The 22,979-nt window shown below is 36.4% G+C and overlaps 1 protein-coding gene across 1 annotated transcript; it reads left to right on the forward strand.

Annotated features, from left to right (window-relative positions):
• Nucleotides 1-1,752: 1,752 nt before the first annotated feature.
• Nucleotides 1,753-21,621, forward strand: LOC110823849 (Golgi transport complex protein-like protein). Its single transcript, XM_022054341.2, has 3 exons — nt 1,753-3,049; nt 18,848-19,321; nt 20,261-21,621. Exons 1-3 carry the CDS (start codon nt 1,928-1,930, stop codon nt 21,188-21,190), a joined length of 2,526 nt encoding a protein of 841 aa, XP_021910033.1. The 5' UTR covers nt 1,753-1,927; the 3' UTR covers nt 21,191-21,621.
• The last annotated feature ends 1,358 nt before the right edge of the window (nt 21,622-22,979 follow it).

Raw genomic sequence — 22,979 nt, forward strand, 5'->3', positions numbered from 1 at the left:
TTTAAATATAAAAAATGTATTAGTTGAAAAGTTTTTACTTACTAATTTGTGTAAATTAATAAAGTCTAAAATAGGTAATTAAGTTTATTGTATTATAGAAATAGTGTGCCAAAACTTTTTTTTCACAAGTCACAGAGAAATAACATATATTCTCAAAAAGAATAATCTAATATATACCTATACCATTATCAAATTGTTTTTTTTTTAAATTATTTGTATTTGTTTATAGAATAACTTTTAAAATAATTTATCTTATCTTTCCCCAACTATTTGTAATAATACTATAGTTATTGTTATAAATAACACTAATACATACCCGAACCCAACTTCAATATATTCACCTTAGCATTATTATTTTTTTATACCAACCACAAAAGATGAGATAAAAGTTTACCTCACTCTTATGAAGTTCTCCTATATTTTAGTTGAAAAATCAAAGAAAAAACGAAAACTATACCAAGAACTACGAAGAAAAACTAAAGGCGAGAACATTATAAAGAACGAGAAAATTATAATTACTACAGATATCGTTTGCTTAATTATCTTTTTAGTGCTTTTTATAACTGCTATGATTAAGCTTTCACCAATACTTTCAAGTATAATACGATGGAAGAGTAAGTATGTTGTAGGGGTAAAAGTCTTATGTTCTACAAGTGTTTGTACACGAGATCCAATTCAAGAAAAAACCAACATCTTAACCTACTTTTAACCAAGTCCTTTTGAATCCAATCCCAAACCATTAAACCCAAGATTTATTTGTTTCAAACCCATGTCCAAACTCAGCCCAAACTCTTTTGTTCTAAAGCTCAAAGTCGGCCATCCCAAAGCCTTGGCTTGGTCAAAGGCTTGCAATGAGGTAACTTATTTTATTCTACTTGAGTAGTTTTAATATGTTATTAACTTAGAATAATTTAAATATGTAAATTAAAATTTATATTTACACACTAAAAATTAACTTTAATGAACTTTTTCTAGTTACAACTCTATACTCACAAAACAAATACATACTTTTATCCGAATTTTCTAAAAAAATAATAAAATATTTTTACCTTATTTGTATGATATAAAAAATAACTTTAAAAATATAATCCTTTTATTTAAGACTAGAAGTTTAAAAATCTCAAAATATAATTATTTCATGCCTTTTTTTTTTCTCCATAATGCATTCTATTATTATTTATATTACTTCAATAAAATAAATTAGTTATCTTTATTAAATTTGTTTAAAATTAATTTTTAGTTATTACAACTTTTAAATTCTACCAAAAATAAAATATGTGTAATTTGAAAGAATGTTTGTCAGAATTTTTATAGTTATATGAAATTATGATTAAAAAAATTATAAATTTAAAGATCAAATTATAAGAAAATTTTATTTAATTTCATAGCTTAAATTAATAATTAATTATAAATTTAGAGAGAAATTAATTAATTTATCTAAGTAATGTAAATAATAATAAAGAAAAAAAATGCAATAACTGTTTTTTAAATATTTTTTAACCTCTATTGCTAAATAAAAATTATATTTTAAAATTATTATTTGTGAGAATTAAGTAATATAAATATAATTTTTGTTATTTCTTTAAAATTTTTTTATCAAAACTTAGATTTTATTTATTTTTTTAAATTAGAGATTGAATTATAATAAAAATAAAATAGAATCATATTCTGTAATTTAATAAAAAAATTAATAATTTATCAAATAATATTAATTGGCTAGAGAAAAGCATAAAACAACATGATATAAAATGAAGCTTACCGAGATAAACCGTCCGCTAATGGCTATTGCTCAAGTCTCGACTTTCAGAAGGACATCAGATGAGTATTAATGGTGGTTAATGTACAGTTCATCTTCCTCCTTTCTTCTCCACTGTGCAGATCCATAACGCCGGAATAAGAGCAACCCGCAGCAGTTAGAAGAACAAAAATGGCGTCACCAGCAACTCTCCAACAAAGATCCCCTCTCTCCCCATCCTCCTCCTCCCCTCTTCAACGCCTCTCCACTTTCAAAAACTCCTCCTCTGCCTCTCCCCTACCACCCACCACCACCCCTTCCACCACCGCTTCTGCATTAGATTCCTTTGCCAACGACCCAATTCTCTCTCCTTTCCTCTCCCCTTCTTTCTCCTCCACCTCCTTCTCCTCCGCTGCCCTCTCCTCTGGCTCACCAGCCTCCACCGCCGAGCATCTCCACCAGGCCATCCGCCTTCTCGAGTCCCAGCTCCGTTCGGAAGTCCTCTCCCGCCACCAAGAGCTTCTCTCCCAACTCTCATCTCTTTCCCACGCAGAGCTCTCCCTTTCATCCCTTCGATCTTCTCTCTCTTCTCTCCAATCCTCCCTCCGCCGTGTTCGATCCGAGCTCTCTGACCCTCTCCATGCCATTCGCTCCAAGACCCTCCAGCTGTCCAACCTTCATTCTGCGTCTGAACTCCTGTCTCACTCCATCCGCGCGCTCCGCCTCTCGAAGAAGCTACGTGATCTCATGGTTGCTGCGGACGCTGATCCCGATAAGCTTGACCTTGCCAAGGCAGCCCAGCTCCATTTCGAGATCTTGAACATGTGCCACGAGTACGATCTCCTCGGCGTTGAAGTCATTGACGAGGAGCTCAAGTGGGTAAAGGAGATCGGGAATCGGCTGAGGACGGAGGCGATGAAGGTGTTGGAAAGGGGAATGGAAGGGTTGAATCAGGCCGAGGTGGGCACTGGATTGCAGGTTTTCTACAATCTCGGCGAGCTGGGCGGAACGGTGGAGCAATTGATTAACAAGTACAAGGGTATGGCGGTGAAGAGCGTGAGCGTGGCCTTGGATATGAAGGCCATATCTTCCGGTCCCGGTGCCGGTGGTGGGTTCGGGCCGGGGGGGATACGGGGTAGTGGGACACCGCAGATTGGTGGCGGGGCCAAAGCTAGGGAGGCTTTGTGGCAGAGGATGACAACTTGTATGGATCAGTTGCATATTATCATGGTCGCGGTTTGGCACTTGCAACGGGTGTTGTCGAAGAAAAGGGACCCCTTTACCCATGTCTTGTTGCTTGATGAGGTTATCAAGGTACCTCACTGTTTCACCATTTTACTTGTTTGGGTTGCTTAATATTTGGGAAGTTAGAAATGAATATTGTAAAAGTTCTTGTAGTTCTTAATCTAGTGAAAAACTGGTTGTTGATAGTCATTTTCTTTATACTAAGTAGATGTTTTATTTATTTTCTTGACTACTTTAGGTTTAAAGTAGGCTTAGATCTTAATGTGTTAACAGCTATTTTTAGTCAATGGAAGAGTGTTCAGTGAGCAAGTTGGTGTGGGATTTATATGATAGAGAATTTCCGGATAGTTTCATAGTAGCTAGACTGGAGTCAATGAAGAAGAATTGGAATTTTGAATAACATATTTTTGTTAATTGGGACAAAGGTACCGACTTTAAAATGCACGATAACCTGTAGAAAGAGTCTGATATGGAATGATTCAGAAAATACATCCAAGATTTTGAAGCAAGCTTTGCACATGAGAAAAATAGTGCTAAATATATCTTGGTCTTAAGGCTTGAGGCTGAACATGGAACCCAGTTTGACACTTCTGGTAATTTTGGTGGAAAAGAAATGGAACTGTAGATAGACAGGGCAGCCTTTTCTCCCTAAGGAGGGGAAGACAAGGAGGCTAGGTATCAGTTTGCATATGGGCTTTTGATGATCTTGGGTATGTCTTTTCAGTGAAGCAAGCAATCAACAGAAAACAGCAGTGCATTTGATTGCCTCTTTTACTTTCCTTCTATTGGAGATGGAGATGCTGCTGGAAGTTAGTAACGCCGCCATGGACCCCTGTGATCTGGCACGCCACTAATTGCATAATTTGATCTTTTAAGTTTAAACAATGCAAAATTTGTCATTTCCCTTTTTAATTGCCACTGTGATATTCATTAGTCCCTGAATAAGGTATAAGATGTGCTAGATTTTAGAGCAATACAGCTTTTATATTTAATTTCAAGGTGAGAATTTTGTCAGAATAGTTTAAAATGTGATGCGTTTTATTGCAACAAAGCTTTGAGATAGCTTGAAGGTAGTGTTTTCCAGAATCTAGAAGGTACTCATATATATTGAAACCTCTCTTTTCCAAGAAATCCCAATGATTGAGAATTATTAAAGTTGGGATTCTTTTTACTTTGTTGGAATCATTTGTCCCACTTGTAGCCCTGATTACATAATTACTTTTTTCGCATGGGAGGCTGCTAATGAATGTATTTTGACCTTGGATATGCTTAAAAGGAAGAGGAATGTGCTGGTCAATAGATGCTATTTATGTCATGCTACTGAAGAAACGTGCAACCACCTATTATTATTTTGCCTAGTGACTTATAGCATTTGGACCGCTATTTTTGGGTTGTTAGGGTTAAATTGGGTCATGACTGGGTGTGTGAGAAATAAGTTGTGGGCGTGGGTGGGTATTTGTAAAAAAAAAAAATCAATCGCTCCTTATTCCAATTACAATTCTTTGGGTTGTGTGGAAGGAAAGGAATGGTAGAGTTTTTGAGGGTATAAAAACTAACTTTACAACAATTAGAGATAGATGGGTTTATACTTTTGGATCTATTTTGATGGGTCATAACATCAAAGACATATGAGACTTTGGTGCTGTCATAAACTACTTAGTTGATATGTAAGTAGTTTGTATTTGGGCGGTACCCCCTTGATATCTTGTGCATGATAATACCTTCTTTTATTTAAAAAAAAAAAGTAGCATTGATTACGGAATATGGTCTTTCAATTGTTTGGAGCCTTGCTACTATATATATATATATTTTGCCTAGTGACTTATAGCATTTGGACCGCTATTTTTGGGTTGTTAGGGTTAAATTGGGTCATGACTGGGTGTGTGAGAAATAAGTTGTGGGCGTGGGTGGGTATTTGTAAAAAAAAAAAATCAATCGCTCCTTATTCCAATTACAATTCTTTGGGTTGTGTGGAAGGAAAGGAATGGTAGAGTTTTTGAGGGTATAAAAACTAACTTTACAACAATTAGAGATAGATGGGTTTATACTTTTGGATCTATTTTGATGGGTCATAACATCAAAGACATATGAGACTTTGGTGCTGTCATAAACTACTTAGTTGATATGTAAGTAGTTTGTATTTGGGCGGTACCCCCTTGATATCTTGTGCATGATAATACCTTCTTTTATTTAAAAAAAAAAAGTAGCATTGATTACGGAATATGGTCTTTCAATTGTTTGGAGCCTTGCTACTATATATATATATATTTTGCCTAGTGACTTATAGCATTTGGACCGCTATTTTTGGGTTGTTAGGGTTAAATTGGGTCATGACTGGGTGTGTGAGAAATAAGTTGTGGGCGTGGGTGGGTATTTGTAAAAAAAAAACATCAATCGCTCCTTATTCCAATTACAATTCTTTGGGTTGTGTGGAAGGAAAGGAATGGAAGAGTTTTTGAGGGTATAAAAACTAACTTTACAACAATTAGAGATAGATGGGTTTATACTTTTGGATCTATTTTGATGGGTCATAACATGAAAGACATATGAGACTTTGGTGCTGTCATAAACTACTTAGTTGATATGTAAGTAGTTTGTATTTGGGCGGTACCCCCTTGATATCTTGTGCATAATAATACTTTTCTTTTATTTAAAAAAAAAAAGTAGCCTTGATTACAGAATATGGTCTTTCAATTGTTTGGAGCTTTGCTACTATATATATATATATTTTGCCTAGTGACTTATAGCATTTGGACCGCTATTTTTGGGTTGTTAGGGTTAAATTGGGTCATGACTGGGTGTGTGAGAAATAAGTTGTGGGCGTGGGTGGGTATTTGTAAAAAAAACATCAATCGCTCCTTATTCCAATTACAATTCTTTGGGTTGTGTGGAAGGAAAGGAATGGTAGAGTTTTTGAGGGTATAAAAACTAACTTTACAACAATTAGAGATAGATGGGTTTATACTTTTGGATCTATTTTGATGGGTCATAACATCAAAGACATATGAGACTTTGGTGCTGTCATAAACTCCTTAGTTGATATGTAAGTAGTTTGTATTTGGGCGGTACCCCCTTGATATCTTGTGCATAATAATACTTTTCTTTTATTTTTTAAAAAAAAAGTAGCCTTGATTACAGAATATGGTCTTTCAATTGTTTGGAGCCTTGCTACTATATATATATATATTTTGTAGAAATATTAGAAATAAGTTGTATTTACAATTACTGTTGCTGCTTTCTGTTTTTTATTTTTTGTTGGATAATCAGGCACCATAATAGAATGCAAGCTGTCATTTGCTGATTATTCGTTCCACTAGGGAAAGTTGTTAATTTATTTTTTCCTTTCTGTTTTGCCTATAAAATGAGGCACTAATCATTGATGTAATAAGATGAAAAAAGGAGTTTTTCCTACTCTCAAAATCTTCATGGTATCAGAGCCTACTTGATCTAAATTCTTCAGCATCCCTTTGGTGTTCAATAGGCAATGGATGAACAGACTTCTTCTCTGCCTGAAGTCATTTCGGGTTCCTATCTTTCGGTGCCTGACAGCTATGCTCTCGCTAATCAGACTCCTTTTGTTACTGGCCATCGACTAAATAGCAGTAACTATCTTCAATGGTCGTCCTCAGTGTTAATGTTCATTTGAGGGAAATGCCAGGACGAATACCTCACTGGAGAGCTCTCACCACCTCCCGCGAATGATCCAAATACTCGGATAGGGAAAGTAGAGAATAATCTTGTTATGTCTTGCTTGGTGAACTCAGTGACTACCGATATTTGAGAAAATTTTCTCCTTTATGAGACTGCGCACGTTATCTGGGTCGCAGCCCGTGAGTTCTATTCCACTCGTGACAATACTTTCGTTATCTTCGAAGTCGAAGCAAGTCTTCATAACCTGCACCAAAGATAATAGACGGTAACTCAATATTACAATTTTCTTACCCGAAAATAGTAGCAGCTTGACGTTTTTGAGGAACATGTTTGAAGCTGTACCGAGGATGCCAGGAGATTCCGAAGCATCATGAAACAGAAATGAATATCCAAATTCCTCTTTGGATTGAACAAATACCTCGACTAGGTAAGAGGACGCATCCTTGGAACCAAATCTCTCCCGAACATGGGAGAGGTGTTCTCTAAGTGCGATGCGAAGAAAGCAAGAAAAAGGTGATGATGGGTGAATCGCAACTCAGGCCTAACCTTGCTGAAAGCAGTTCTCTCTCACCCGAGGCTAGTGTAGCTCTCACAAGTCGGGTGACTGAGCGGAAGGGACAACCATAGTGTGAATATTGTAAAATGCCTGGGCACGTTCGTGGAAGATGCTGGAAGCTTCACGGGAAGCCAGCTGATAAGAAGACACCAAAAAGTAGGGGACTCATCTGGGCAATTTTGTCTCAATTGAGGAGGAATCAGCTGCAGCCGTTCCTATCGAAAGCTCTCTATTTAGTCATGAACAGATCAACCTCCTCTAGAAAATGTTTTCTCCCAATATGATTCTCGGTAATGCTTCCACAGCTCACAAAGGTAATTTTTCTAGTCTCTCAACTTATTCCTCAAAAAGGGGAATGTGGATTATTGACTCGGGTGCTTTCGATCATATGACCGGGGACATCTCACTATTTAAGGAATACAGTAAGTGCAGAGGTAAATTCTCAGTTAAAATTACTGATGGCTCTAGTTCTCAAGTCGAAGGAACATGAACAATTGCACTGTCACCCAAGTTAATTTTGTACTCTGTGCTATACGTTCTAAATTTGGATTGCAATCTCCTGTCAATAAGCAAACTATCACAAGACTTGAATTGCGTAGCTACATTTAACTCTAAACTGTGTGAATTTCAGGACTTGGACTCGGGAAAGACGATTGATAATGCTAGTACGGATTTCGGGTCTTTATCTACTATAAGCTGACAACTCTTCTCTTAGTAGACAAAATCATCATGCAGTATGTATTAATTCTGAATCTGTAAACAATTTAAATAGGAAATGTCCCATCATGTTATGACATTATGTTTAGGTTCTAATTTCTTGTACTTGAAAAAGTTATTTCTTACTATTTCGAAATAAAAATCCAATTTCCTTTCAATGCGAACTATGTCAACTGTCTAAATATACTTGAAATTCATTTTCCAGTTCAATTTACTAACTCACAAAATCTTTTTCATTAATTCATAATGATGTATGGGGTACCTCTCGGGTTACTAATATCATCGGGACAAAATGGTTTGTATCTTTTGTTGATGACCACACTAGAATTATTTGGATTTTTCTCATGAAAGAAAAATATTAAATTAGTCAAAATTTTCAAAAATTGCACATTATGATTCAAAATCAATTTCACACTAAAATTTAAGTATTGAAATCAGATAATGGGTGTGAATATTTTGAAACCACTTTGAGACAATACTTTTTTGACCACGACATTATTCATCAAAATTTCTGTGTTTAACCCACAACAAAATGACATAGCCGAATGAAAAAATAGACACATTCGTGAAGTAGCCTGATCAATCATGTTCACTATCCATATTCAAAAATTTATTTGGGGAGATGCTGTTCTCACCATTGCATACTTGATAAACCGCATGCCCTCCTGAACTCTCGCATTTCGAACACCCTATGATACACTCTTAAAGGTATTTCTACAATCTCATATCCTTCATACCCTTCCCTACAAAGTTTTCGGTTGTTCAGCCTATGTCTATGTTCATACTCATCTTAGGGGTAAACTTGACTTAAAGGCCATTAAATGTGTTTTTGTTGGATATTCACCAAGTCAAAAAGGATACAAATATTTTTGTCTCAGGATCCGTCGTTTCTATAACACTATGGATGTTACTTTCTTTGAAAATCAGTAATTTTATCCCACTACTGATATTCAGGGGGACAGTATTAATCAGGAATATCAAGTATGGGATATAAGTACATCACCTCTCACCTCTCTTCCCCTCACTATTCCCGAGTCCTTATCAAATTTTCCTGAAACCAGTAGCAAAGAGTCTGAACCCGAGCCTGTACCTACTATTATCACCTGTACACCACCTCTCACCTCTTTTCCCCTCACTATTCCTGAGTTCTCATCAAATTTCCCTGAAACCAGTATCAAAGAGTCTAAATCAGAACCTGTACCTACTACTATCAATAAAGAGTTACGTGTCTATATTATGAGAAACAAAACTCCAGTTGATAAAGATTCTGAACCAACTACACATTGGCATGAGTCTATTCCAGTTCCAAGCAGTAAAGACACATCAAGTAATGAGTTTTCATGCACAATTTCTGATACTGTTACCATTACTGACCATGATACTGAGTTACTTATTGTTTTGCGGAAAGGAACTCGATCTTGTACTAGACACCCTATACAGGATTATGTTTCATTTAGCAACTTGTCTTCAAAGTATTATGCATATGTAAGTAAGCTTGATGGCAGCTCCACTGAACTTAAAACAATTCATAAAGCCCTTGCCCTACCAGAGTGGAGATGTACTATTCAAGAAGAGATCAGGGCCCTAGAAAAGAACAAGACTTGGGAACTGCTAGAACTTCCACTTGGAAAACATATGGGGTGCAAATGAGTATTCACGACAAAACACAATCCTGATGAAAGTGTGAATCGGTACAAAGCTTGTTTAGTGGCTAAAGGCTTCACTCAGTCCTACAGGATAGATTATCAGGAGACATTCGCCCTAATGGCTAAGCAGAACATTATTCGGGTATTACTCTCTCTTGCTTCTAATCTTGATTGGCCTCTCAATCAACTTGATGCAAAGAATGCATTTCTCAATGGTAATTTAGAAGAAGAGGTATATATGGAAGTTTATCCAGGCCTTGAGACCACATATGAATCTCACAAGGTATGCAAACTCAGAAAGGCACTCTATGGTCTAAAACAATCTTCGAGAGGTTGGTTTGACAGATTCACCAAAACAGTTAAACATATGGGCTATGAGCAGTATCAGTCTGATCATACTTTGTTTGTCAAGAACAATGTCTCTGGTAAGAAAACTATTCTAATTATTTATGTTGATGATATTATTTTAACAGGTGATAACACAGAGGAAATTCATAAACTCAAAACTTTTCTTACCGCAGAATTTGAGATAAAAGATCTTGGAGCACTCAGGTATTTCCTGGGAATGGAATTTGCTTGTTCTAAAAATGGGATATCTGTGTCACAACGAAAATATATTCTTGACTTGCTGAAAGAAACAGGGATGCTTGGGTGTAAACCAGCAGAAACACCCCATGGAAACGACTACAAAAGTTGGATTTAAAACCAATGACAAGTCAGTTGATAAAGAAAGATATCAGAAACTTGTGAGTTAACTTATTTATCTCACTCATACTAGACCTAACATCAATTTTGCTGTAAGTACTGCAAGTCAATTCATGAATCAACCTACTGATGATCATATGAATATAGTATATCGAATCATAAGATACCTTAAGAAAACTCTAGGACAATAACTATTTTTCCAGAAAACAATGAACAGGAATATTGAAATCTACATAGATGCAAATTGGGCGGGTTTTGTAACTGACAGAAGATCTACATCTGGGTACTGTACTTATGTTTGGGGAAATTTAGTCATTTGGCGGAGTAAGAAACTATCTGTTGTGTCACGAAGTAGTGCAGAAGCTGAATTTCGGTCACTTACTCATGAAATATGTGAGGGAGTTTGGTTAAAAAGGGTTATAATGGAAATAAAATTCTCGGTTACTACTCCCATGAAAGTATGGTGCGGCAATCAATCAACAATCAGTATAGCTAAAAATCCTGTACATCATGATCGAATTAAACACGTGGAGATAGATAGGCACTTCATCAGAGAGAAGATTGAAAATCAAACCATTACAATACTCCATGTTTCTACTAGTAAGCAAACTGTAGATATTTTAATAAAGACACTTCCCAAAGGACCCTTCAACGAATTGATATCTAATTTAGGTTTACTCAACATTTATGTAACTTAGATTGAGGGGGAGTGTAGAAATATTAGGAATAAGTTGTATTTACAATTATTGTTACTGCTTTCTATTTTTTATTTTTTATTAGATAACCAGGCACCGTAACAGAATGCTATCTGTCATTTACTGATTATTCCTTCCACTAGGGAAAGTTGTTAATTTATTTTTTCCCTTTTGTTTTGCCTATAAAATGATGTACTAATCATTGATGTAATAAGATGAAAAAAGGAGTTTTTTCTACTATCAAAATCTTCATATTTTTTAGTTTCTCACCCATGATCCTAGCAATCAGAACTTTGTTTCTTCTCTCTCTTTAGAGGAAAGCTCTCTCAAAGGTGAGGGTTTTTATTTGGATTGCAGTTCTAAACAAGATTAACACTAATAGCTTGCTCTAGCTCTTAGACCTTGAAAAGCTCTTTACTCAAATGTTTGTTTCATGTGCGTTCATAGTTGGAAATACAATAGTCATTTATTTCTGGATTGTAGGATGACTTGAATGGAAATACAATAGATTATGTTCTTTAATGGAGTGTATTCTGTGTGTGCTGAGAAACTTGGAGATTTTTATTTCAACTTCTTTATGCGGTGTCGGGAGGAGTAAGGAGCATTTGGTGGGTTAGGGGGGGCTATTTCACAAGGTTCTGGATCCTTTGATTGGAGAGAAATGCAAGAAATTTTGCGGTGATCGCCTCATTCAGTTAATATCTTTGGGAGAGGATGGTGTGCTTTTCCTCTCGTTAGGTTAAATCAATTGGTTTCTTATGGGATTATTTTATCTTATGCTAAGAGGGATGGGAATGCAATTTTGTATCGTCACGATCTTTGCTCTTAATTTTTTAGTTTTTCTTTCATTTCCTTTTTGCTATTTTTTCTCTTGAAGGATAGGCTGTTGCCCTTTAGTTCGTAATTTCTTTATCCATTACTAAAATTCTTCTACGCAAAAAGATTTCATTTGAGATATAGTTAGGAGTTAGAGAATATAAAAGGGAAAGAGGATTCTTTGGAAATTCTACTTCAGTGAATCTATGCTTGTAGACACTTAACCATGATAACTAATTCTACAATAATAGAATTAATATATATTTTTTTTAAATAAAAAGTGTGAATGTAGTATTATAGACATAGTACCAAAAGCTAGTACCACCCATGTACATAAAATTTACATTCTAGTTAGGGTATCAATGACAAACTTAAAATCCTTATCCCTAGTCATGTCATGCCCCAATAAAATAGTTCTAAAAAAATGTAACCACCTATGTCTCAATCTAAATATTGAATTCTCTTTACCCTCTAAAGCTCTAAGGTTCCTCTCCTTCCAAATAACCCAAAACATAATAGTGGAATCATCTTATTGCACTCATTTTCAAGACAAAGACCACTCCAAGCCCAAATTTCCTCCCTGACAGTGCCGGCCACCACCCAGTTTAATCCCAGAAGTCCATACACCATACTCCACAGCTCATAAGCCATAGAATTAATATTAAGGTTCTAGGGGTGATGTAACAAAATGTTAGTTTTTCAAGTGATGAAGAACAGATCTGAACTTGATTTTCTACGTACATTAGGAATCATATTCCTTTTAAATCTGAAGTTATGCTGATAGTTAGAAGTATTATTATAATTTTAGATGGTATTGGAGTCTAATTCATGCCTTAAACTCTTTTCAGTTTTCTATTAGAGTTTCTAGTTATTTTTAGATTAGAACTATATTAAAACACTATCTCTTCCTATATTATCTCTCTTTTGTAAAAGAAAATTATAATATATTCAAGTGTACTAAGGACGTAGAAACCCTCTATACAAAAGTATTTATAGTTCAACAAATATCAATTAGGTCCTGTACGTCCTCGCTAGAATACAATGGATGATCCTTTAACAAAAAACTTAGGGTTTGGAACAAAAAATTTTTTAGTTATGTCCCCTTAAAAGCTCGTATTTTCCTCTCTTCACAAATAACCCAAAAAGTAGACAAAGATATAAGTCTTAGTCTCTTATCATCTTGGATGCCTTTACAAGCCCAGAATTCCTCCCTTACTGAACCTGCTGTCACCCAACTTAGACCCGAAAGCTGAACATTCAACCTAACTATTCAAATATTTTTTTCAGTAGAATTGTTTTCGCTGATTGTTTGATGCAATCATGATTCAGTGGTACAGTCAAATCCTCGCCTTAGACATGATGCTTAAGGGGTCCTTGATGTGATTCTTAGCCATAGTTATTTTCTACCTAAAAGAAACCATAATCCCAATTCTTAAATGTGATATCAAATTATCCCTAACATTAATTCAATAACCCATAGGTAGGCACTTTAATATGTAATTCGTTCAACATAAATTGAGTACTAGAGCCAAAACTTCCTGAATGATACCACAATCCCAAAATCCCGAAGCCCCAACATCCTAAACAGTTCTCAACTTTCATACTACATGGAGAACAATGCAAATGGATTTACCTTATATTTCTTTCAAATCTAAATTTATCATAATAGTTAGGATGCTATCATTAGAGTTTTATCCTAATATACCAACCTATGCTTGCATGCCAAATTTAGCACATATTATTCTTCTTCACAAACTACCACGCTCCAAAATAAATCTCTACAACCATTTTCCTTGGAGCGCCTTATTACCCTCTACTAAAAATCTTTAGCCCAGACCACCATGTTGAATCAGTTGTTTTACTGCATTCCAAGCCGCTAAATGGTATCTCCTCCTCTCCTTAAGAGTCACCACATAAGAACCTGCGCTAGATGGACTCCAGCTTCTTGGCAACACTAATGGGCATTTTCATCAAAGACATATAATAGATGGGAGATTTTGACTATGGTGCTTTTGATGAGGGTAAGTCTTATTCTATTCGATAATAGATTTCTCTTTCATCCAGGTAAGCATGACGCAAACCTCACTATTACAGGGTCCCATGTAGACACATCACTGAATCCTACAAATATCCCTACATATTTGAGGGAAGGTTAGTATACTTACATCCCAAAATTCTAACCAAAGCTCTGGTATCGCTACCATCTCCCAAATTCACCAATTCAAACTTTTCTGGATTAATACTAAGCCCAGAACTGCCTGAAAGCTCAGAAGAGCACACCTGAGAAAAGCCCTAGCATCTGGCTTGTAAATAACAGTGCATCAGCAGCAAAAAATAGATGTGTCAACTTTTCTGCTTCCACTCCATCTCCCACTAGCCTTCTTTGACATTTTATTCAGAACCTCCATAACAATGTTAAAGAGTGAACGATATAAGGGGGTCTCCTTGCTTAAGACCTCCCGTTTGCACCATTTAGCCCTGAAACCCATTCTATTCCACATTTAGCCAAGTGAACCCTAATTCACATGGTCATATGTTTTTTTAATGTCAAGCTTACACAGAACTTCACTTCTCTTTTTATACAACAATTCATCCACCACCTCGTTGACAATTAGTAGTGCATCCATAATTTGTCTCCCTCTACAAAAGCATGTTAACATTCACGTACTACCCCCCCCCCCCCCCCACCATCTTAGCTAATCTCCTCGCTAGAACTTTTGCAATAAGTTTTTAAACACTGTCCACCAAACTATTTGGCTTAAGGTCTTTGATATTGGTAGACCCCTCAATCTCAGGATGAGTACTAAAAAGTAGAATTTAAACTCTTGATGAAGATACCTAATTCATGAAATTCTTTGAAGAGGTCAATTATTTCACTTTTAATCACACACCAAAACTTCTGCAGGAAGTGCATGTTGAAGCCATTAGGTCTTGGGGCCTTATCCCCCCTACATTACATGAGGCCTTCCAAAATTTCTTCTTTCGAGAATTCCTTTTCTGACAGCACCCGATGTGCTCCTCCAAGCTATTGAACTTGAAGGCCGTCAAGTGTGTGGGCGTCCAATTGAAATCTTCATTGTACATGTTCTTGAAATGAGATTTGACCCCTTCCCTCAAGTTATCATTGCCTTTCACCACTTCTCTATTTATTTCTAGCTCCTCCATATAATTGATTCTTCCACCCTCCTCCATTCATTTTGCACTTGTTTTTTGTCTCTCCAAGAGATCTCTTCAATTTGAATCTGATTTGCCAAGTCTGGATGCACTTTCTCCCTTCTCTCATTGTCTCTAGGGGATAGATGACCCTTACCACCAGCAAAACCAAGACTCTCAAGGTCCTTCATAACCTCCCCCTCCCCCCCCCCCACCAAAAAAAAGGAAATTCTCCTTACTTCAATGCTTAATTTTTGTTTTCATAGCCATGATCTTTTCCCCACCCTGAAACTTGCATTACCAGCCACGTCGCTATCTTCCCACCAATCTTTATTATTTTGTAAGCCTGGTACCTTCAACCATTAATTATCAAATCTAAAAGGGTAAGGACCTCATTTGATACCATCAGAGTCCAAACAAATAGTAAAGAGGTCTGAGATTGTGCGCTGCAGATCACTGGATTAGACCTATCTTCTGAGATTGAAAGGGGACAGAAACCTGATCAAGATCATTCCTTGAGAAGTAGAACAAGACCTTTGACTAAACTAAGTCCACTTGCCCTCTGAGAGAAATAAGTCCATAGGCTCTAGCCTATCCATAATAACACGGAATTCCTCAGCACATACCATGGAGAACTGCTCCCAAGAACACTCTTGTCTCTTGAGAACCTTGTTAATGTCATCTCAAATGACCCATGGATGGTCCCATCTTCTCTTATACTCTTCTAGATGACTTAACAACCTTTCTCTCTATTGGTAATCATATTTTATTATTTAATTATTTTATTAGTTTATTATCATGTAAGTAAAATTCTATGAAAATAATAATCTCATATAATTATAATTCTATTAGAATAAAAAAAATTTTATTTGTAGGTTAGAAATCCTATCTGTCAGGTAGCAGCTTGACTTGATTTGGATCAAAACGGCTTGGCTCTATTCGGCTCAGCTCAAAACGACTCAATTCTATGAGAATAATAATGTTATATAACTAGAATTTTAATAAAATAAGAATTTCCTTATCTATAAGTTAGGAATCTTATAAATACTTTAAATATAATAGCATAAAGGGTGAGAAATAAAATTATTATTTTTTTCTTCAAAATCAACACTCTCTTCGTCCCCTCACCTCTACCATAACACCCAACGCCACCCACTTCTTCTACATTCAAGCAAGCAAGAGATAGAGCATTGCTCAGGTAGACATCCTTATAGTCCAAACTATTCACGTTTTCAAGCACCACGATTTTACCAGCCGCCCCTGCAGGCAATTCTCTCCAACCTTCCTCCTTTATTTTCCAAATACTATGTTGGATATCAAAGAAAGATTCCACTTTTCTCTCCTGTATGTAAATCAATCTGGTTCCATCTCGACAATCTTATAACTGATTTCTTTTTATGGTCATTTAATCTCCTCATGTCCCATGAGATAATACACTCTAGCATAAGGCCAAGAATGACACTTCCCCATTCCCACCCTTCATGCTCCTGTCGGAGTTCTCATAATTAATTGAAGATTATAATCTCTTCAGCTCTCTTTCTTTGTCCACACTTTGTCTTTTCTTGATAACTCTTTTCAGGTTTTTTGTATTTGATAATCTCCTTAAACAACTCCATAGCTTATGCTTCTAACCTCTCAAAACCCACTTCGAGCATTTTGCATATCTTCTGGATATTATTAATCACCCATTTTGAGCGTTTGTCCACAGAAACACCTCTCCTTTATCTCCCCACACGTTATTAATTGCAAGCCCTTGTCGTCCTCCATCACAGACCCATTTCCTCTTATCCTGGATGGATTCTCATCTGTAACTTGATCCCTAACCACCACCATGGCCAAAGATTTTTCCACTTCTATCACAACAAGGTGTTCGGCTTCCTCCTTTTCAATCTCATTTATCCCCACCTTCCGGTTGGCCACCAGGGAATCCCTGTCGCAGAACGTCACTTGGGCCAGACTCCCCTCCACCAAAACCTCCTCCATCACTGATACAACAAGGATCTTGGTTTGTTCTTCATCAACACTACCTCCATCCAGGGTGTCCAATCAACCATTTTATCCTCATTCCCCAGTCGATTGCACTCTTCACCTCTCTGTTGCCATCTCCTTCGTCGGATCTCTTCTCTGCATCATCTGTTGTCTCCCCAATGTCGTGCCCCTTTCTTCCTTCTCCTTTTCCAGTTATGAGAATGGGGTGTCCGCTTCTCTGGTCCAGTGGTTTCTGAGTCAGCACAGCCAGTCTGACTCCCCTTGATCCACTTCTCCCTTCTCAACCCAGGTTTTCTTCAGCCAATTCTTTTCCTCCTGTGAAACAAAGTTGGGGTTGCTAGCTGAAGCCCACTTTTAAAGGGAGCCCGATTACACCTTGCCTATATCAAATTTTTTAAATCTGAATTTAACTTGACCCAGGTTGGGTTCAGGTTCTTTCTTCACTACCCAAATCCCCTCATCTCCTCCCTCCACCACCTCTTCAAACTTTCTTGCCACTGCTTTTTCCAGACTAATACACAGCTCCAAGCAGTAGTTAGTCCAGACAACCAGGCACGTTTGCACCACTTGGACCACCATTGGGGAAACACCTGATCTCTTTTTCATATGCTACTTCAGACACAAGAACCTGGGGCTCAGGATTTTCTTTCAGTCACCTCAAAGATCACAGAGATCATTCTCGATCAGCTACCTGCTTGAGGACCTTTGGGGATATACATCCTCCTTCTCACTTTCCCCTTCCTCTATGCAAAAACTAGAAATTTCCCCTCTTGTTGTTCCTCATGGCTAACCACCAAATATGTTGCTCTCTGACCATGCTCCTTATCCAAAAACACTCTCCTTTTTGCCGATAGAAATCCTACAACGCCCCCATTAACCACTCCACCTCCTTGCCCAGAATGTGATTGATGACCGAAAACCTCTCGCATTCTCGCTCACCTTCAGGCCTTCACCTCTCCTCCCTGCGATCTAAATATTGAAGGATTTCCTTTTGATAACTACGAAGTTCCTGGTATGAGAAGGCTCCATGGTCTTCTCTCTGCCTTTCTGCTTCATGCTGACAAGCAAAATTAAAAATTTTATTTCTCAAGACTGTCTCTACGAGGCACCAAGAAGGTTTTTGAATGAGAGATAAAATATCTAGTCTTGGTTATATTAAGATTAAATAAAAGTACCATATAAAAACCTATATTTAATCTCTTTTATCAGAGAATCATCATCCAACATAATTATTTAAAGCATTTTTGCAGTAGATTCATATGATTGTCTGATGCAGTCAAATTCTCACCCTAGTTTTGATGCTTAATCAATACTGGGTTTTATTTCTAATGATCTCTAATAATATCTAAATTTAATCCATGATCCTAAATAGGCTGAAGAATCCTTGTTACATCAAAAGTTTGTACAATTGTGTTTTGCTGCACAGTACAAAAAACACTTCCGGATGATGTTCTGGGTTTGCGTTCGGTTTATCAAATGGTATTTGCTAGTCTGATGACTCCATGCTTTTGCAATCTTGTCATTGTCCTTTTTAACTTTGATCACAACATCAAGGATTTCAGTGGATGAGACTCTGCTATTCTTATTCAGCATCTTTTAGATGTGCGATATGCAGTCTTGATTATGCTATCAAGATTTAAATAAAGGAGATTTTAATTTCCTCATCCTACATTAGTTAAATATGTAACTGATAACTCCCTTACAAGTTATAAGTTTTCAAGTCAGTAGTTCTATCCGATTGAGTTTTTTAGGCTAATTGTTTGGTCTGAAAGCTATTAGGCTACTGAACACATTTGAGCAACACTATCATTTTGACTTTAACTCGACTTCAGAATTTTTTTTCCGTTACTGTAATTTGTTTCATCTTATTATGCTTGTCATGGCTACTTGTTTGCTTATGTGTGTCTTCTTTTGCTTATATCATCTGTTACTTGCATAGGATGATGATCCCCTGTTAACAGATAGAGTATGGGAGGCACTTGTTAAAGCATTTGCTAGCCAAATGAAATCTGCTTTCACTGCCTCAAGTTTTGTCAAAGAAATTTTTACGATGGGTTATCCAAAGCTTGTCTCTATGATAGAAAATTTTTTTGAACGAATTTCACGTGACACAGATGTTAAAGGGGTAATACCAGCTATCAGCTTGCAGCGAAAAGATCAGATGGTTGCAACAATTGAGATATTCCAGACAGCTTTCTTATCTCTCTGCTTAGGTCGCTTGTCTGATCTTGTTAATACAGTATTCCCTGTGTCTAGCCGTGGAAACGTTCCCTCCAAAGAACAAATCTCCAAAATAATTTTACGTATTCAGGAAGAGGTTGAGGCTGTACAATTGGATGGTCGTTTAACTCTTCTTGTCTTGCGTGAAATAGGCAAGGTCTTGCTCCTTCTTGCTCAACGTGCTGAGTACCAGGTATTTTTCCTTTTCTTCTTTAATGTAGATTTTGCTGTCTATCCATCATCTGGTTTTACTTACATTAGTTTGTATTTTTTGAGAAGAGACATTACTTATAGTTTGTAACTTGTATGAATGGATGAAATGTGGATGTGAAGCACCTTTTTGTCTTAGTTAGAACATGAGCCTAAGTTATGTTTGGAGAATGTCTTGAGTCAAATAAAATTTTGAGAATTTTGTTACATATTATATTCTATGAATATGCATCCTATAAACTGACCAATGTAGCAAAAGAGGTTAGCATCTTCATAAGCAAAAAGATCAGTTAGCTTTTGTACTTAGGAACTATAGTCATTAGTTTTAGATACTACCGCTGAAAATAAAGCTGATTTCAACTGATTGATGAAATATTAGAAGTTAAAGTAAAAGGAAAGTAGAAACTAGGTTTTTCTGGATCTTTTGGATGCCTGTTTTGCATATGTGAGTTGCATATTTCTGAATGTTTCAGACATAGATCTAAAGTTCAAAACTTAAGGTGAGCCTCTCACATTTTTAGTGTTCATAATTCTCAAGCCTTGTCAAAATTTGTTCCTGGTATGGTCTTATAGAATATAAATTTCCTGGTATGAACGTTTGTTTCTCATGGCTGATGGTGTGTTTTCTGATGATTTTACAATTTTTTTTAGTTTGTAGTGTAAACACCTAAAATATAATGTAAAATATTTTTTTCTCCTTTGTCATTCAATCTTTATGTTGGACTCAATTAATTGATGGTTTAGTGTGGAGCATAACTTTAAATCCAAAGAAACCACTGCCAAGGACTATATCCTGACACGTGACAAGTGATCCTGCAATTTAATTATTTGGGCCGGCACTTGTTTTTCTTAAAATGATTAATGCTGAGTGTTACTTTATTGGGGGTTAACTTGAAACTAAATGACTACCTTGAACTGGCAGATATCAACTGGTCCTGAAGCACGCCAAGTAACTGGTCCTGCAGCTCCTGCTCAAATCAAGAACTTTGCATTGTGTCAGCATCTGCAAGAGGTTCATACACGCATATCATCTATGATTTCTGGGCTGCCTACTATTGCTGCAGATGTGTTGTCTCCTTCTTTGGGTGTAATATATGGGGTTGCTTGTGACTCGGTAACATCCCTGTTTCAAGCGATGGTTGACCATCTTGAGTCTTGCATTTTACAAATTCATGACCAGAACTTTGGTACGCTTGGCATCGATGCTGCCATGGACAACAATGCTTCACCATACATGGAGGAGTTGCAGAAGTGTATTCTTCACTTCCGTAGTGAGTTTCTATCTAGATTATTGCCTTCTACAACAAATGCTAAGACAGCAGGAACAGAAACTATATGCACTAGGCTGGTTAGGAGAATGGCTTCTCGAGTTCTGATATTCTTTATTAGGCATGCTTCCCTAGTAAGACCCCTTTCAGAATCAGGCAAGCTTAGAATGGCTCGGGACATGGCTGAGCTAGAATTAACCGTGGGCCAGAATTTGTTCCCAGTAGAACAACTTGGTGCACCCTACCGAGCCCTTCGAGCATTCAGGCCACTTATTTTCTTGGAAACATCTCAATTGGGAGCATCTCCTCTTCTTCAGGATCTACCACCGAGTGTCATACTACATCATCTTTATTCCCGAGGGCCTACAGAATTGCAGTCACCGTTGCAGAGGAACAAACTTACACACTTGCAGTACTCACTATGGCTTGATTCTCAAGGAGAGGATCAGATCTGGAAAGGAATCAAAGCAACTTTGGATGATTACGCAGCAAAGGTCAGGGCAAGAGGAGACAAGGAGTTTACGACTGTCTATCCTCTCATGCTTCGACTAGGATCCTCATTGATTGAAAATGTTTCTGCATGATATCCCTGGTCACAGATATACCTATTAATGAACTCACAGCTGGCTAGCCATGGTCAACTTTCTTACTTCGAGGAGGATGCCGATTGGAAATTTGGAGAAAACTTGACAGAATCAGACAACAGTTGAGCCAGTTCAACTTCCAGTTTTGACGTAAAAAAAAGGTCTTCTTTCTTTAACATATTAAAAGATATTCTTTTTATGAATGGTTTTTATATCGCCATTCTCATGATACTCATAATCGAAGCATCCCTTGAACAACAGCCTTGAGTTCTGTGCACTGTCTTCGGATATTAGTAGCTGTTTGGAGATTGTAAAATCATTGTTTTTCCTGCATGTTTCTTCTGCACTTTTTTTCCACAGGGTTGCTCATGTAATATACATTTCCAGGTCATAATGGTGAATATATCTATAAATATAGATGCATTCTTATATTGATTAGAGAACAAAAAGATTATCGAAGGCAAAACTTCTAAAGACTGATGGTTATGTCAAAACATATAAATAATAAGTGTTTCAAAAATCTATCTATTTTGTGGTAATGAATTCCAAATAATTTTTTTATACGTCAGCCATCTCAATTTTCTTCTTAAGAATTAGGGATGCCATTAGATCACAAGTAGGTGAAGGTTGTGACAAAAGAAATGATTGAATGAAATATTAATTTTTTTAAAAAAATATATTTATTATTATAGACATTATGGTTTAAGACGCTACAGTGACAATCGCATTAAGCAGCCATTTTTAATATAAAAATTATATAAGCTTGTACAGATAATTATATCTGTGATTAATTAATTGGTAATTAGTCTTAACTGGGTTCCTTTCACCTTCACTGCCAAATTTCTAGATCTTGATTTGATGTTGGGTATGATCATCATATATGAAAAATTATGACATACCGAAATTACTTTTTTAATTAATTAAACAAAGTTCTATTGGCTTTTTTTTTTAGTTTATTAATTAATTAGAAATGATTTAATTGCTTTATTAATTGTCAATTACTTCATGTCATACCATATGGATGTAACTGTGATGGAAGACAAGAAGAAGACATTCTTCTGCCTGCAAATAGTAGGCTACGTGCCCTCCATGCCCGTCTATCTCATAACACACATATGTATTATATTATGTTATAAAAATATATAAAGATATATTATATATGATTATCTGATTAATGTAGTAAATATTATCTACTTTCTTTGCACAGAAATCCACCATATGTATATATATATATATATGTATATCCTCTTGAATTGACTATTAACATCTACATCCCCCATGTTAATCCAAACCATGGCATAATTCTCTCATTACTCTACTTATTCACACTTAGAGAGAGAGAGAGAGAGAGAGAGAGAGAGAGAGAGAGAGAGGGGGGGACTAATGAGATTGGTGGGTGCGTAAAGAGTTTTTCCTGGTAATAAATATATAAAGGTAATATATATATATATATAGTATAGAATTGATGGCGATCAACATCATTAATGGGCATCTTTCACTTTTATTTTTATATATGAATTTAAACTTGTTTTCTTCTCACACACCAATCACCAGCACATATCCAAAACTTCATCGAACATTCAACATCATTTCATATGGTAAAATACATATATACGTACATGTGTATATATTCAAAGGTCTTGGGAACCTCCGCTAAATTGATCAAGAAACTTGTCGGTGGGTAATTCCAAGTTGTTGGGACACCTAAATTATGGGGAAGAAAGCAACTCAAGCATCATCAAAATCATCCAACAAGAACCATGAAAAGAAGCAACTCAGCAGCTTGATA

The sequence above is a fragment of the Carica papaya genome, chromosome 2 (genome assembly GCF_054855325.1).
Source record: "Carica papaya isolate Zhongbai chromosome 2, ASM5485532v1, whole genome shotgun sequence".
In the NCBI taxonomy this organism is placed as follows: Eukaryota; Viridiplantae; Streptophyta; class Magnoliopsida; order Brassicales; family Caricaceae; genus Carica; species Carica papaya.

Bases quoted from the DNA above. Each gene is read 5' to 3' on its own strand.
- LOC110823849 (XM_022054341.2), top strand. From the start codon at position 1,928: ATGGCGTCACCAGCAACTCTCCAACAAAGATCCCCTCTCTCCCCATCC. The intron at 3,050-18,847 runs GTACCTCACTGT...TTACTTGCATAG, and splicing joins TGCTTGATGAGGTTATCAAG to GATGATGATCCCCTGTTAAC. The intron at 19,322-20,260 runs GTATTTTTCCTT...TTGAACTGGCAG, and splicing joins CTCAACGTGCTGAGTACCAG to ATATCAACTGGTCCTGAAGC.